At 41.7% G+C, this 17,810-nt stretch overlaps 1 protein-coding gene across 4 annotated transcripts in view; it reads left to right on the forward strand.

Annotated features, from left to right (window-relative positions):
* Positions 1-17,810, forward strand: part of TUBGCP2 (tubulin gamma complex associated protein 2) — a 90,862-nt gene that overhangs the window by 10,812 nt on the left and 62,240 nt on the right. For all 4 annotated transcript variants that reach the window (XM_034775463.1, XM_034775461.1, XM_034775462.1 and 1 more), the window contains exons 3-6: positions 21-149; positions 2,318-2,494; positions 5,911-6,070; positions 14,624-14,831. In XM_034775463.1, the coding sequence (XP_034631354.1) occupies positions 21-149; positions 2,318-2,494; positions 5,911-6,070; positions 14,624-14,831 (674 nt within the window). The remainder of the gene's footprint in view (positions 1-20; positions 150-2,317; positions 2,495-5,910; positions 6,071-14,623; positions 14,832-17,810) is intronic.

The raw sequence follows: 17,810 nt of genomic DNA on the forward strand, positions 1-17,810 counted from the left end.
TATTATATGATGTTTTACAGGTTAAAATAGCAGAATTTTCTCGAACTCCAGAAGATTTTTTAAAGAAGTATGATGAGCTGAAATCTAAAAATACAAGAAATTTAGATCCTTTGGTGTATTTGCTGTCAAAGCTCACAGAAGACAAAGAGGTAGCATATTTGTTTCTGCATTTCTGTCAGTCTGATGCATAATATTTGGAAGTAACAACAATTAAGCTGTTTAGACAAACATATCTGAACCAACTAATTAAGATTACAATAGGGTATGTGAGGGCATTCATTTTAACTCCCTGGTTTTGGTTACTCATGAATTTCCCAGCAAGTTTTCTTTTAGGCCTAGACATGAATTTAAATTTTGACTTTGAGAAAAATCCATTCAAGCTATTTTGAATTATATTAGGGGTAAAACCCATACATTTTACAGCTCTGAGAAGATGTTAAGATGTCTTTGTGCATAATATGTATAAAATTGGAAAAATAACAGTTCTAAGCATTTAAAAATTGGACATTTCACCAGAATAGGTCTTCTCTTATGCTCATCACTACACTGCTAAGGCCCGTATCCTGCAATCTGTTCTGCACAGGCTAACTCCTATGCCCATGCAGAGCCCCGTTGATTTCATTTCCGTTCCATGTGGATGTAAGCACACAGATTATATTGCAGGATTTGGGGCCTTAGTTAGAGTCTGAGCTAATATCTGTGGAGAAAGTACTCAGTGTACAAAACTTGATCTGCAGATAGAATTTCTGCATTCAAAATCTTTCTTCTTAAAACTTATCTGGAAACCTTCAACAAAGTAAACTTAATGTCTGAAAATTTTCAAAAGTGGCTTCTTACATTAGATGTCTCCATTTTTAGGTGGCCAGCTTGACATCTGTTGGCCCTGATTTACAGAAGCTTTAAGCATCTGCAGGTCCCATTGATTCATCTTAAGTGCTTCATAGTTGAGTACCCAAAATCAGAGGTCACTTTTGAGAATTCTGACCTACAGGACTTCAGCAGTTAGTTTCATGGGGAGATAACCTCGTGCCCTAACACGTTTGTTTTTTATGAAGAAAAACTAAAACATAAAAAAAACTTTCAACACAGAGACATCAGTGTTTAATGTTTTATGCTATAAATTGTATTTGTTTTTTTCAAACCTACTCTTCAAGCATGTCTCACTGCACATTACAAGCCCTGCACTCTTGGTATTTGCAATGTGAACAAGTAAAGGAACACAGTGTAGCTGAAATCATCTCATTTTTTTTTAAATGAATTAAAAGGAGTTATAGCTACTCTCCCTGCCGCTAATACTCCTGACAATTTCTTAGTTTCAGAATCTTATCTTCTGTTTTCTTTGTTCTTGTTTTAAAAAAATTAATCTCTCTATTCCTTTGTGAGAAATCCCAAGTTTCATCTATTGTTTCTAACTGGCTACATCAGGGAAAGAGTAAAGATGAATACAGGAAGGGCTGTCAAATGCATTAAGTAAACATACAGAAAGAGACTTTTTCCCCTCTGTTTTCTGTTACAATTGTCTGGGAGGTTATCTGAAACAATAGAAGGTGTAAAAATGCAAACAAAATTGTGATTTTTTTTAAATTGGTGTGTCCTTGTAAGTGCCACATCTACAGAGCTTGTAAAGTACACCCCTTTGGAGCTTTTTTCTCCCTTTTTCCTTTGTGATTTCCTCATTAAAAAAGAGGGGAGGAGTAGAAAAATGTATGTTAATGTAGCATTCACACTGCACATTTAATGCCCAGAAGTCAAGAAATGAAAAAAATTCTCACTAAATTTAACTCAATCACATTGTATATACTGTTCGTTATAGTCCAGTTTCTTTTAAAACATATATCTTAATATATTACTGCTTGTTGTTTTATGGCATACATTTAACAGACAGGAAACTGTTTTGGAATGTTTAACTTAGTGACCTTAATGTCACACAGATGTATGTTTTTGTTTGCCATGGCAACATTAAAAAGAGGATCTTGCATAGGGATATGAATACTGTTTTAAAAGTTAACCGTTGAAACGATTAAAATATATTTTGTTTAAACAGTTAACCGGCTGGGGCAGGCGGGGGTTAACGGTTAAGGTGGGTTAAAAGGTAAGACTAATGCTTACCGGTTAACATTTTACATCCCTTATCTTGCACAAAGACAACTTATAAAATACTTGAATCAAGGAGTTGAAAGAGGGGTGAGATGTGCAATAACTGTGTCCATTTCAGTGAAGGTCTCTCTTTTATTTATCATTTTTTGATATTTCTAGAGCATCTTGTCCTTGTTCTGCTGCGTTTGTGAATAAGTTTTTTGTTGTTGTGTATTTGTAGACACTTCAGTATTTACAGCAGAATGCTAAGGAAAGGGCAGAACTTGCAGTGAATGCCACAACAAGTGGCAGCATCAGTTTTGCCATTCCCTCAACAACTTCCAAGATATCCATGCAGGAACTTGAGGAGTTACGCAAGCAACTTGGCAGTGTAACAACCAGCTCCAGTGTACAGCAGGTACTGTCTCTTCCACAGTCTGGAGATACAAGACTGCCTTGAGAGTGTAGGGCTTTAATCATTATCTTTTATCTTGTGGTGTAATTGTGGCAAAGTGGGAATTTTCTGTAATATTTTTATAAATCCTATGTGTGCCTCACTATCCCTCTGTACTTTGCATTGCTTCCCAGTGGAAGGAAAAAGGGTAAGTCTTCTCTTGGGTAGGAGAAGAGACTCAGGACATGGTGTGGGTATCACCTTGCTATCTGGTCTGCAGTAAATAAGGATAATTAAGGAACTGGTCAAAACTGATGAAGATCAACATAGGGTCCAAAGGGACAATGAAAGCCCCAACAACTGAACAATTGACACTCAATACTAGGTAGATGGAGTTGCAAACTCAGCATGGCCCTGCCTGGAGGCAGAGGACTGGGAGGGCATAAAGAGTGGGCTTCTGGAAAAAGCCAGCTGCTCTCATCTGGGACTGAAAAAGAAGTCAGAGAGACAGCCTAAGAAGGAGTCCACTACAGCTTGGGTGGTGGATTGCTCTAGCTAGACCAACATGGACTATGTTTTAACATTTGTTTCTCTATGCTAACTCAAGGACTTCCAATGCTGTATTCCAATTGACTTATAAATCCTGCTCTGTTGTGAAAATGCTGTTTGGTGTCACTGCGAATACTTGCTGGGCTGCATCATTCCTTGAAGAATGTACAAGTCTCTAACCAGCAGTCTATTTCAGTTGGACACATTGAGCAGAGCTCACAGTATGAAGCTGAAATTCTGGAGTCAAGAGGTTCAGTCTTGGCAGCAGTGAGGCCAGATGGCCTACTCTGAAGGAAGAGACCGACCCTTTGGTGGTCTAGCACACTGAAAAGATTCCTCCAAAAGATTGTTTAAAAGCTGGGGCATAGCACAGATTCTGTGGATTTGTGTATGACTGTAACAGAATACCAGTGCAGGAAGGCAAGGAACTGACAGGTATCTGGTCGAGAGTTTCATCTGGCCTGACCAGTTCAGAGTTCCTTCATTCACTAATATCATAACCTGTATATAAAAGGTGTCGTGTAAGTTATCAATAGAAAGCTAATAACATACTGATCATTAATATTATTCTGCCGCGTATATACAGAGGATACATTCAAAATTGCAAACGTATTGGGAATTATGATCTTGAAGTGTGTTTGCAAGGCATGGTTGAAGTTACCCCAACCTAGACAAAGGTACTTCCAAAGTACATTAAGAGACAGTGGGAATGCATTTACATAGAAGGTAAACAGAACCATCAAGCTAACAAGGGGAGGAGATAACCACTTAGCATCATGTCAGCAGGGAGATTGCAGGAACAGATCAATTTATATTTTAACAAACCAGCTGGGAAAGAAGCCAGCATGGAACTTCCTTCCCCACAAGACTCGATATCTCCTTCCTCACAGCGTGAATGAACTTTATTTGGGGGTAACTGTCAGGAGAATCCATTTCAAAGGTTCACTGTACTATAAAAGAGAGAGGCAAAGAACCTCAGGTTATCTTTCATCTAAAAAGACAAAGAACGGAGCACTTTGGACTTGGTGACAGAGCTTGACCAAGTGGGTGGTCAGCCATGTTGCTGGAAGGTACTGTGGTAAGAATCTTACTTTGAACCAGGACTGTAGTTTTGTTAAGTCTTGGTCTCTAGAAAGCATTTTTCATCTTTATTTGCTTGTAACTATTTCTAACTCTGTCCTTTATACTTGAACTCACTTAAAATCCTATTTCCTTTTGATAAAAAAATTGTTTTGCCTTTAATCTAAACCAACCTAATGCTGTGTTGGAATTGAAGTGATAGTTAACTCCAGTTGTAGTTATAAGCTGTGCACTTTGTCTCTTTAGAGGAGCAAACAAATCGTATTCCTCTGAATGGTTCAGGAAAGGGGTTGGACATTGCAAAGTACACAGTTTTGGGAAAATTCGTGACTGAGCAGTATTTGGTTACACTTGGCAAGATGACCCTGAGCAGGTGGAGTCTAGAATGTGATTGTGTTGTAACAAGCAGACTGCTGGAGTCAGAACTGATCTGGGGCAGCTTATTACACACTCAGATCATGCTTGTATGCTGGCTGGGAGCATCCAGCTACAGCAGCAAAGCATTTTAAGGCACTCAGGGTTACAGGGCAAGTGATGACAACCTCTCACTGGTGTGGATTGCACCTAGAGCATGACACAGTGATAGTAATATAGTCTAGAAGTACAGAAATCCAGTATAAGAGCTGTCCTAAACCCCCATTCACCACCAAGAATATAGGGTTCTTTTCTGGCTATGGGGTTGCACCTTGAATGTACACTCCTCTTCCGGTGTCTTCATGACATTTATCACTGGGACAGTGTAATGTGCTGTCCTATTGGAGTAACTAGTGGCAGTGCCTGTTCATCTGACTTAAGTCCTTGGTTCTCTCATTAGAACTCCTGCCAGTGTCTAGTCCTCAGGATTAGCCTTGTGACTGTTGGGCTCAGAAGCCCAAACTGTTGAAAGGAGAAGGGGATCAGACCATGAGCTGCCTTCTCATCTGGTCCTAATTTTAGAAAGGGAGATTGCATGCAATAGAGGGCCCCAAGCATCTGGTTGCTTTGCTTGTGCTTAAGGCTAGCCCTACTAATGCTAGAAGTGTTTGGAGATGGAACTGGCCAAGGTGGGGGTAATGGTATTGTTGGAGGAGAAAGAAGTGGAAAAGACCAGAACATAGAGAATTCATCCCACCTCAGATGATATTTGGGGTTGGTTAGACAAGAAGCACAGAGTCCAGCAAAGCCAGTTCCTACATCAGGGAGGACTTGGGATATTTTATGAGCATCTGCATATTCTGGGGAGCACTGGGTCAATGTGTGCCAGGGATTCCAGGGGAAAATGGTGCATTGGGGTAGGAAAGTGCCATGCATTTCCTCAGATGCTCACTATTCCTAGAGCTGTTCTGTGATTTGTTAGCCAACATGTTATTCTCTGCATAATTTGGAAGATGGGATTTAATTCTAGGTTGTGACCCAGATTTCAACCCATAGTAAATTGTCACAGTTGAGAAATAAAACTCTAAAATCACCATTTATTCTGTGGACAATGGTAAACTCTACCTGAAAATGGCAAAATGCAAAAATGATGTCTTCCATGGTACTGGCCACTCCCTTGTAGGCACAAAAGTTAACCTGTCTTTCTGTCTTATTATAGTGACTGAGCACTAGAGTTGGGAATGGAAAAGCCAGACTGTTTTGTCTTTACTTAGAAGCTTTATTTATTTCAATAACATACAAAGAAAAAAGCCCTGCAGTGTTGTACTCAATAGCCAGGTCCTGCATCCTGTTCTCTCCACTGTTGTCCTCAGATTGACTAGTAATAGATGTGTAGTTTGAAATTATGCTTTTCCAGGTCGGTGTTTTTAAAGAAGCCCCTCTCTCCTTTCTGACAGCCTCTTGAGCTTATACGAAAGATACTCCGAGACAAGCAAAACAAGAAGAATTCTGGCCAGCCTATTCCAGTATTTCCAGCCTGGGTGTATGAGAGATCTGCACTTAATGGGGATTTCTTAACTGGCTCCAGTTTAAGCACTGACACAACAGTGCCTATAGGTACGTATCACACAGACAAAAATGACGAGTGTTTTATTCAGTGTATTTGCTCTCTGGTCTCATTCAGATTTCACCAAATATGCAAGATGAGGAGAAAGTTTAGCTCCAGTTAATTCTGCTAAGGCAGAAATGGGCTGAGAGAACAGCTTTAAGGCTTTGTTTACAGTATTTGTCAATACTGAATCCAAGCCCCAAAATTTCATTGGATGCCATGTGTGAAACCAGATGATAACACATCTATTTGCTCCAGTCAGACTCCAGTGTGACAGGTTTCTTCAGATCCTGTAGCTCCTCAGAAAGATGGGGCCTCCTGAGATCATGGTCATTCAGATAACTCATCCCCACCTGGGTGCATGTCAGAAACATCTGGCCAAAGCATCAGGAATCAATGTCATCTGATGGCTCTGAGGGATGGGATGTAGGATGACTTGGAAATGTCATAGTGCTAGTCCTGACTGTATACTCTGTCAGATCCGTTCATACAAGATTTTCTCTGGAGCCACCTTCCCCCAGCATTGTGGAGATGAAAATGATGGTTCTTCTTTGAGTGATTGCACGTGTCTGTGCCACTGTTGGTATGTGTGCGCGCCTCATGTACAGATATCAAAGAACTTTTCCCTCTGAAGCACCAATCAGGGCAGCTCGAGCGCCCTCTGCCATCAAGCACCATTGGGTGCAGGTATAAGAGGATGGAACCACCCCTGACCCTTCTGTTCCTTCTTACCACCAGTGACAGTTGTTGAAGCGCTCCAACAGTCTTGATATTGCAACTTTTTTCCCCTCACACTTTGTATATAGTTTGTTTTCTTTAGTAATTAATTAGGTATAGAGTATAATTAGTGATAGGTTTTAGTTTTAGGTCCTTTTTGGACTAAATTTGAATCTTGGGACCAGTATTGGAGCCATGCGTAGTTCTCCAGGGATTAAGTCCTGCTGGTCCTGTGCCAGGCCAGTGTTGGTCAGTGATATGTATCACATTTGTAAAGGATTTTTGCCTCTCTAAAAAAAGATAGAACAGCGAGACTTAAGTGTCTTCCTATGGAGGCAGCAAGCCGTCTGATTCAGAGCATGCTCTGAGTGCTGCACTTTAAGTATGGAGTACACCACCTGAGATGTCTACAGCATCTTGATCTGTCAGAGAAGAGAGATCTTCCAAAGACCCAGAACCCCATTCAGCAAGATCATTGCTGCCAAGGCCACCTAGAGGCAAAGATTCTGGGGGACACTCTGAGGGGGAGTGTTCCCCAGAGTGCTCCTCATCTAGAAAGGGGGTTTTGTCAATTTTGGAACTTTTGCAACTTCCATTGCGGCTGACCCCTGAAGTTCCTATGCAAAGACAGCAAGCTCAAGACCCAGTTCAGGTCCCGATGATGCCAGAGGCATACACAGCTGCCAGAGAACTACTCAATCTTTCTGTACCAGTGTCCCTGGTGGTACAGGAAGAATTTCAGCCAGTACTGGTGACTGCAGTTCCTACACTAGTTCTGTTAGAGCATGCAACTTGATGCCCTCTACACTTCTAGTACCTAAGAGCCAGTACATTCCAGAGGAAACCCACCATTAAAATCCTCAGTACCACCATCCCCAGGCTCAGCTTATCTATTTCCTGTCCACACAGGATCTGCTTCACTCTTATCGCAGGACTCAGAGTTATCTCCTTCAGACTCAGAGTTTGGGCCTGTGTCCCATTCAAAACGGGATGCATACCCCTCCATGAGAGCCTTGGGGTCCATGGGTCTCACAGCAGTAAGCACATCTCAAGGCACAATGGCCTGTGCAAGCACAGGCCTCATCACCATGTCAGTGGCCTTTCTGGACTCTGTGGGGTGTCTCTCCCCTGCTAGGACCTTACCTCACCCACCTCAGTTGACTTCTTTGAGGGTGTACTGAGATCATTGGCACCACAGAGAACATTCTCTGACACCCAGTGCAGGTACCAAGCAGCTGGAAGTTGCTCAGACAGCTCCTCCACCACAAGAGAGACCAGACATTGCTTCAGCTCCTGGTACAGTCTTCCTCATCACCAGATGAGGCTATAGAGATGCTGAGCAATTCACTGACACAGGAAGATTACCAGGCTCACAAAGAACTGCTTAAAAGAGTGACCTTAGTGTAAGACATTCGGGTGGAATTGGTCTGCAAGAAATCTTATACACTAGTGGACATATTAGCTTCGACAGGTTCCTCCAAGTGGTGCTCCTGATTAATGAAGCAATTCTGGAGCCACTCAGAACACTGTGGCACACCCTTTCTTCCCTAGCTCCTACAGCAAAATGTGCCCTTTCTAAGCATTTTGAATGCGTCTACATTCACCCTCCCTCAGGCTCTTGATGGTGGCAGCAGATAAGAGTGAATGAGGCAGGGGCACCAAGCATTGACACAAAAGGGGAAGGAATCAGAGAGACTGGACTAGTTTGGTTGCAAACTTTATTAGATGATAGGGCTGTAACTTAGACTTGCTAACCAGCAAGCTCTTCTAAGTCGCGTTGATTTCACTCTGTGGGAAAACATGAAGTTTAAAGACAGGCTACCAGAGGACTTCAGGCAGGAATTTAATGTGGTGTTGGAAGAGGGCAAGCTGGTGGCCAGGACAGCTTGGATACAGCAGACTCAGCATCTTGGCTGCAGTCATCCGATCTTCCTCCTGAAGTACAGCAGAACATTCAAGTTCTGCCCTTTGAAGGGCCTCCCTCTTTGTGGAAAAAATGGACAATAGGCCATGTAGCCTAAAAGATTCCAGGACAACTCTGAAGTTGCTTGGAGTCAACACACTGTGACAAGGAGGAAGCAGTTCCAGCCCCAGCAAGCTCACAGTTATCAGAGCTTTATCCCATGGGCCCAAGACCTTCCAAGAAAAAGGGGCAGGAATTACAGGCATTGACCACCTCCGCCCCCTCTTCCTTTGTGACAGCAGGTTCCTCTCGACTAGCAGTTCAGTCTAAGCATGCATTTTGACAGGTTTGTTGATGGCAATATTACAGTTCCTACAGGCCCATCTGTTCCTTCCCATATGTTTGCCAATCATCTATCCCGCTTCCTCTGTTCCTGGATTCATGTCACATTGAACTGGTGGGTCCTAAGCACAGTGATCCACCTGTCAGCTGTGGGGGCTCCCTAAGTGGGTATGTTTGCCACAAAGGCCAACAGAAAATGCTATCAGTTCTGCTCCCCGGGGTTCTGTCAAGGCTGATTCTCCACTCTGGCACTTAGAGTGCAGAAAGTGGGGGCCCACAAGGATTCTAAAAATTAGAATATGCATGCTGTCAGACTTTTTAACCTTTTACAGGTAAAGCAAGTAGAGAACAGCTGCCAAGAGGGATTTTATAGCTAATTGACTGGCTGGGTGTCCATAACAGGGAACTTCCGCCCCCTCCCCCCTTCACTTATCACAGGGTCACAGCCAGGTTCATTAACAAACGCTTTCCTGCTACTATGGAAGAACTCCCTGCTGTATGTCTTTTCTGATACATTCCTGTCTAGAGTCTCATGCAAGACCAAACAGGACCATGCTTGCCTTATACTAATAGCACCAGCGTGGCCTCGGCAATACTAGATCTCAACCCTACCAGTATTGTCGATGAGACCTTTTCAGTCTCTCCTGTTGGATCCAAATGTGATTTCTCAGGACTTCAGCTGTCTGCTCTACCAGCACTTGCAAGCCCTCTGCTTAACAGCATGGATGCTTCATGGTTAACACCATTAGAAAATGCTTGCTCGAAACACGTTAAGGGTACGTCTATACTTACTTCCTGGTCCGGATGTAAGCGATCGATCTTCCGGGATCGATTTATCGCGTCTTGTCTAGAAGCGATAAATCGATCCCGGATCGGTCCCGGAAGTGCTTGCCTTCGACACCGGTACTCCAGCTCAGTGAGAGGAGTACGCGGCATCGACGGGGGAGCCTTCCTGCTGCATCTGGACCCGCGGTAAGTTTGGACTAAGGTACTTCGAATTCAGCTACGTTAATAACGTAGCTGAATTTGCGTACCTTAGTCCGAAGTGGGGGGTTAGTGTGGACCAGGCCTAAGGAAGTATTTCTAAATAGCAAAAAGCCTTCAACCAGGCACACTTACCTGGCTAAATGGAAATGTTTTTATCTGGTCTTAATAGAAATGTGTCTCTCCAGAGCAAGCTTCCATTAACCATGTTTTGGACTATGTATTGCAACTAAAATACTAAGATATGACAGTTCTGTTAGACTACATTGAGCAGCTATTTGTTTATTGCCGTTCAGTGGGTAATAGATTGCTTTTTTTTTTTTTTAACTCCATAACTATCAGATTTCTAAAAGGGTTAGACAGGTTATACTCAAAGATATAAGAACTTGTTCCCCCACGGGATCTCAACCTGGTGCTAACAAATTAATGGGACCACCCTCTGAATCTCTTGCGTCTTGTTCCATACTCCATCTCTGTATGGAAGTGGGGTTTCTTGGTTGCAAAACCTCCTTGTCCTTTTGCTCTTCCCATGGGTATGTTCCTGGATCCCACCTTGTGACCTTGATCCAGATTTGTTGCCTGACTAGCACATGCGGGTGGTTTCAGCATCCTCCCCTTCTGAGGATGCTGTGCAGTTCCATGACCTTGTGGATTGTATGGTAGCCATGTTGAACTTACCTTCAGTAGCTGTAGAGGAAACCTCCCATCTGGTATTTGATAATGTTGGAGCTACTTCCATGAATAGGTTGTCACTTCCTATCTTGGATGGTTTTTTGCAACTTGCTATGGCTATTTGGTCAACTCTAGCTTCCTGTTAAGTGCTGGAATTATTAATAATATTTGAAATCATTATTATTAATAGGGCAAACCACCAAACATCAATTTAACTATAAATTCCTTTATTAAGTCCAAGGCCAAATGGTATTTTATACAGTTGCTCTAAACATGTCTAACAGACTAAAAATAAGCAGTCACTTCACCCAATATAGTAACAAAGTATTCATAAGCATGTGATCAGTATACTTACAAATAGGCCAGACCTAGGGAAAGCCATCTCATCCTGTCATGCTCCAACATGATTAGGTGGTGTCTGACAATTCTTAGATTCATAACTCTTTTTATACCCTTGAAAAACAAATAATGTGATAACCAATTATCACTTTAGCTAACTAATTTGAGACAGGATTACCCTAGTTTGGAATTTTAATTCAAATAAGATGTGCGACATCTTCTTTCCCAAGGTCTTTCCTCCTTATCAGGGAATTATCAAGGGGGGTTAATGGGCCCACTTCACCTTGAATAGTTCCTTGAAATATGTATTAACTACTTATGCTAAACAATCTGTTTCATCTTGTATTTAGCTGTGACACTCCGAGTATGTTTCCCAGATCTGAAGAAGAGCTAGCTCTATGTAAACTCAAACGTTTGTGTCTCTCACCAAGAGAAGTCGGTCCAATAAAAGATATTACCCCCTACCCACTTTGTTTTTCTAATACCAGAAGGTGATCCTCTTCCTGGGTCTCATGGGATTGATGGCAGCTACCGCTTATGTGGCCCCCTTTAACCCTCTCAGAATGTTCAGGGTGTTTTGAGTTTATATACCCAGTCAGGACTGTCTTCATATGTTTGTCACCATGTCTCAGGATGTTCTGAATTTGCTGAGGTAGTGAACAAACAGATCAAGCATTCTCAGGAATGTTCTGTTCAATCGACCTTCATCAATTATAATGTCAGATACTTCCAACACTGAATGGGGATCCCATTTAGCTCAATTTACAATCCAAAGTCACTGGGCTTTTCAGGGAAAGAGCTTTGCACATTAATCATGGAATCAGCCATTGGCTTGGTTCTCAGATCGTTCCTCCAGAGCTTTGCATATTATTTATAGAATCAGCCATTGGCTTGGTTCTCAGATTGTTTTCAGATGGTATGCAATGACCAGCCAGTGAGAGGAGCATTCACCAATCCCTGCTTGAACAGAATTTATCACCTATGGCGACCTGTCTTAATTCACATACCTTAAGAACATAGTGTATCTATACTGAAAACAGCTCCTTAAATATCTGTACATATATCTTGCAGCGATTAGGATGACCAGTGCATTACTGGCTGTTGGTAGAGACCTCACATGCCACCCTTTGGCATACTATTATGTAAACATCAGATCTAGGGGTTTCCTGTAAACCCCTATGCACCTCTTATTCCTGCTGCCAGTTGGCACCAAGGCCTCCCTGGATCACAGGCCTTCTGTATGCTTTCACTCCTTTCCATTTTAATTTAGAAAGTGGTGAAGATTTGTCAGGACAGCAAAAATTATATTGATTGCCCCAGCTTGGCCAAAACAGCAGTGATACATGGATCTGCATCAGCTGTCAGACAGATAAAACATGAGTTTCTGTCTCGAAATATCTTGTCACAATAACAAGACAGGATTCTTTGTTCAAATCTACAGTTGCTTCATCTGACAGGTTAGGCTATTGGACTTGACTAGTCTTGAGCCATCATGTTCTTCGTTGGTACAAAATGTTCTGCTTAGTTCTAGAAGGCTGTCTACAAGATAGTGTTACCTGTTAAAATGGACCAGATTTGTTGCTTAGTTGAGGGATAAATTTGACTTTCTAGTGACAGCTTCCATACCCTGTATTTTACAATATTTAATGTACTTAGCGTCTGAAAGATTGTCTAATTTGTCTTTAAAAGTTCATCTGACTGTTGTTTCAGTTTACCATGTTTTGATCGTTACTTGAATGCTTTGTGTATTGTTCTTTTGTTTTATTAATCTATTAAAGCAGTCTTCGTTACTGCTATTACCGTACATTGCATGGCCTGATTGCTAACCTGCCATTTATGAATTTTGACAAAGATGAGGTGGTTCCTACACCTGATTCCAGGTTTTTATCAAAAATATTTTCTGAGTTTCATATCAATTGGACAATTAATTTACCAGTTTTCTTTCCAAAACCTCATGTTGTTAAAGGAGTGTCTGCCTTACATACTTTCGGTGCTAGGTGAGCTCTTGCATACTACTCAGATGGCATTAAGAGTTTTAGGAAGTCATCTAGACTGTTTATTATACTAAGAATCATGAGTCATGCTGCATCTGCTCAGACTACTTCCCGATGGGTTAAACAATGCATTGCTCAGTGTTGAGAGTTATGGAAATTCCTGAGCTGCCTGCTTTGCGGTCTCATTCTATTAGAGCTGTAGCTGCATCTTTTGCTTGTTTTAAATGTGTTCCTATCAGAGAGATTTGTAAAGCTGCTACTTGGAAGTCAGTATACACATTCACTAAACATTAGGCACTGGATCTAGTGTCTAGAGCAGATGCCAAATTTGGCAGAGAGGTGGCTCAATCGTTATTACTGAGGGAGGTTGTGGAATCCACATCATTGGAGGTTTTTAAGAACAAGTTGGACAAACAACTGTTGGGTGGTCCCAGTTTATTTGGTCCTGCCTTACCACAGGGGTCTGGACTAGATGATCTCTCAAGGTCCTTTCCAGTCCTACATTTCTATGGTTCGATGATGATTTAATTAGGACTCTGTTCTCGTCTTCAGGGTTTTTCAGCACCACTTGTCAATCTACCTGTAAATAGGAATATGTAGAGCCACTCTAAAAAGAAATGAAGGTTACTTTTTTGTAATCAGATTTCTTTGCGTTTACTCTGCATAGTCACACTTTCCCTATCCAGGTCTTCTGGGTTGGCAGCGGAAGGAACTGAGGTGGTAGAGGGAGCAGCCTTCCCTTTTATAGCCTCACCCTCGGAATGTTCAGAGACACCTAGAGAAGGAGTAGGAGGGGGAGGTACACAGGTGCTCCAATAGGCACTGCCTGGAGTGGGAGACAGTTCTACCATTGGGTGCCCTCAGGCAGTGCAGAGTCTATAAGTGTGAATATTCAGTCATCTTGAAGAACTCCAGTTACAAGTAAGTAACCTTCATTTATTTTTACTGAAAAATTTCAACTCTAGGAAAACTCCTGACAAGAATAGTACTTCCCCAGTTCCAGTACAATTAGATTAGTGAGCAGAGTACAGTTGGGAAGATCAGAGGTGCAAAGTGAATGTAATTTGTTCCATAGCTATCATGGTCATATACATTGGGTATGTATGTATATCTGTATAACTTATATTTTGGCACACAAACAAAGTAAAGGATTCTGTTCTCTGGTTTAGAAATCTAGGTGGACATTTTATGGATTTTACCACAGATGAATTATTTTCCATCCCTTACACACACAAAGATGAGGTAACTTAGTCATCTTCTCCTTGAGTCATAATATTTTCTGTTGAGGTCCAAGTACTAGATCAAAACTCTGCAATTTTCACTTAAAAAGTCTCGGTGCACTGTAGTCCATCTTCCCTGAAGATTGCTTTGGTTTATCCTTACTACAAGGCCTAGTTTCACTCTGCTTGTACTAAAAGGTGGGAAGACAGCATTGCCATTGAGGAGAATGATGCATGCTGTCCCTTTTAACAGCACCTCCTCTCCATGTTTCACTGTCTTAATCCAGCCTGAGCATACCAATCAAAAAGCCACGGAGGAATGAAAAAGGGCTGAGAATAGTTCTGTCGTGTGTTCAGATTTTGTACTTTTTGTCCTCTGTTTTCAAATAGGTACCTTACCCTTAGCTTCTCAAGAGTCCACAATTGTGGAAGACTTGCTGTATGTCTTGATTGGAGTGGATGGAAGATACATCACAGCACAGCCTCTCATAGGCAGGCAGAACCGAGCTTTCTTAGTGGATCCCAATTTGGACATGTCAGTCAAAGAGCTAGTGACCAGGATTCTTCCTGTAGCTGCGAGTTACTCCACTGTGACCAGGTATCCGATGTGGCCTTTGTTGTTCCCATGTCAGGATGTGTCTGTCTGGTTTTATCTGACACCCAGAATTGAATTACAGAATCCAGTTTGTGATGTTTTATGCAATGTTTTATTTGCAAGTATGCTGCCTGGTTTAGAAACCACCTTAGTTTAATTTATACCCATTGGGATATAAAATAAAATAAAAAACCTCCTCAAAGTTGTGCGGCTGGCTTACAAGCCAGCCCCTACCTGAGTCTCTATTGGGTCAGCACCTTAGCTTCAGCAGAGTGGAGCAGTAGTTGTGATGTCCTAGCATCACAGCTGTTTGTGTGGTTCAGGACTTTTGGGGTCTTAAATGGGGGCAGGAAGAGCAGTTTGTGGTGTTTGCATGCTGAATGCGTCTCTGAACTCTGGCTAGTGGGGTTGGAGTGACTGCTCACTGGGGGCACTCAGCGCATACTAGTGAAGTAAATGGTTTACTCCACTTTACTTATACATCTCCTATAAGTATTCTTCTTTCATATGGCATTTAAAAAGCCATGGGCTGAGATTATAGCTGAATCTTGAGATTTGAAAACCCTTCTAATGCTTCTGCAGTAGCTAGGTGGATCCCTTTGTGTCACCACTGTAAGTGTGAATGGGACAGTTGTCTGTGATGTGACTGTGATGAGGGTACAAACCAAGCAACACAATTTGGTGATTTTTTTTTTTTCCCATTTGTGGAGGAGATATCCACACCTGTATGTTGTCTGAAGTTGGTTATGTGCAGTCCACTGCCTATGGGGAAGACAGAATCCTGGAACTTCTGGGGGAGGAGATGACAATTTTCATGCAGTCTCCCCTGTTACGTGCCAAAGCACAACAAATGTAATCAAATCAGCAACTGAACGTCCTTAAAGGACCACCCGATCAGAAAAACAATGGTGATAATGGTCCGTGTCAGGGCCAAACCTTTCCTATAAGTATTAATGATAGTTCTTAGAAAGGAGCTCACTTCACCTTCAAAGTATTAACCAATCATGACTCCTCAGTCATGCCCTCACTACTTGCTCTCTGGAGTTGTTTTCCTCCATCTTCTTCCTAGGGCTGCTCCATGTAGCTCCCACCCTCTATGCTCCCAAAAATTGTTCTCGCCAGAGCCTCAGATTAACTCTTCTGGCCAGATCTCAGGTCCTGTACTCCAGACTTCTGCCTTTGACACTATCAAACATGCTCTTCCTCTTGAAGTCTTGTCCTCCTTTGGCTTTTGTGACTGTCTTTTTGTGGTTCTCTTACCTCTCTAATAATTTGCTCCAATGCCTCCCTTTCATCTTCCCCTACCCGTGCACACTTTCAATAGGTATCCCACAGGACTTCAGCCTTGGATCCATCCTATTCTCTTTTTTTATCCTATTGCTGGGTAATCTTATCCGGATGCCTACCATATTTACACTGATGACTCTCTAATCTACCTTTCCACTCAGACTCCACTCCCTCCATCCAAAGTTGCATCTCTGCCTGTCTGTCTGAACATCTCCTCCAGGGTGTCCAGCCAACAACTTAAACTCAGCATGGCCAAAGCTGAACCCCGCTCCAAACCTCCCACCTCTCTATCACTGTGGACCACATCACCGTACTCCTGTCACTCAGGCTAGTAACAGTCTCCACCCTCTCTCTAGACTCACATCCAGACCATGTTTCTTTTTCTGTTAACTTATTAGTGTTTTAAATATATATACAGAAAAAAAAACCATGGCAAACTATACATAAACTTCTTATAGCTATATTTGATACATTTAATTTTATCAATAAATAAATAAAATAGGAAAGGTTAAAATATAAATCAGTAATTTGTATTTTGTATAAACAAAATTTGTTTATAAATATCCAACTAATTAAAGAAAAATTATTAAGATAAAAAATAGAAGCAAGGGAGGTGTAGGTAGGGGGGGCAGGGAAAGGCAGTGGGTAGAGAGCAGGAAGGAAGCATTTAATAGGATCATTCAGATACTTCCAGGAAAGCATCCCATGTCTCTGAGAATTTTTCTTGGCCATCACGGAAAGAGTGTCAAGCCTATGAAATCTATGTGCCAGTCTTCAATTGTTGGTCACTTTTTGTATTTCCATTTTTGTAGTAATTTTAGCAATTATTAGTGGTCTGCTTAGCCAAAATTTTTCAGATTTATTCAGCTTCCAGTTAACATCCATTAGGTTTAAAAAAATATGTTTAGCTTGTAAGACAATTTTATTTTATAGGAAAAAATTAACTCTGCAGTTAAGTTCTGCTCAAAACCTACAGGTATAGGAGCATTCGCAGAGCATACGGGTGAAGTTAGCACCTGCTGAATCACAGTGTCAGCGTTTGTCTGACTTAGCGGCACCTGTTTTGAACGGTCGGAGAGGGGTCTGATGCATGTTCCTTATGATTTTCTGATGGATTAATCGTAAACGGAGGTCCAAGGAACAGCTCAGAGCACTGGCTAAAATATGTTTCTATTGGTTAGCAGAGAATAATTGGCCTAGTTCCTCCTCCCATTTCTTTTTTAGGGAATCTGTGTTTAAGTCAAATTTGCCGTCCAAGTTTGTATATAGTGTTACCATAGCTCTTGGCAATCTGGATAATAATTGGAGAAATGAAAGCAGTTCAGGTGGGTCGGGGTAGCTCAGGCATTGGAACCAAACAGATAGGAGATGGCATTTTTAAGTTAGATACATTCCCACTCCTCCTTGGTCTGTAGATTGAACATCTTTTTTAATATTGTAAAGGAGAGGAAGGTACAATTTTCAATAAATTGACTGATAGTCAAAATCCCTTTCCTAATGCAGTCTGGCCACATGATGGGGTTGCCTGCTAGAGAGAGTTTCAAGTTACCCCAGATAGAGGCCTTGCTATGTAGAAAAGGGTGATTTTTAAATTTAGTAGACGTATGCCAAGTATTTCTGACTGCCACAATAATGGTAATTGTTCTTTAGGGAATCGATAGTAATCCAAGTGCAGCACATTGGAAAGGGGTAAAG

This window comes from Trachemys scripta, chromosome 7, assembly GCF_013100865.1.
Source record: "Trachemys scripta elegans isolate TJP31775 chromosome 7, CAS_Tse_1.0, whole genome shotgun sequence".
Lineage (NCBI taxonomy): Eukaryota > Metazoa > Chordata > Testudines > Emydidae > Trachemys > Trachemys scripta.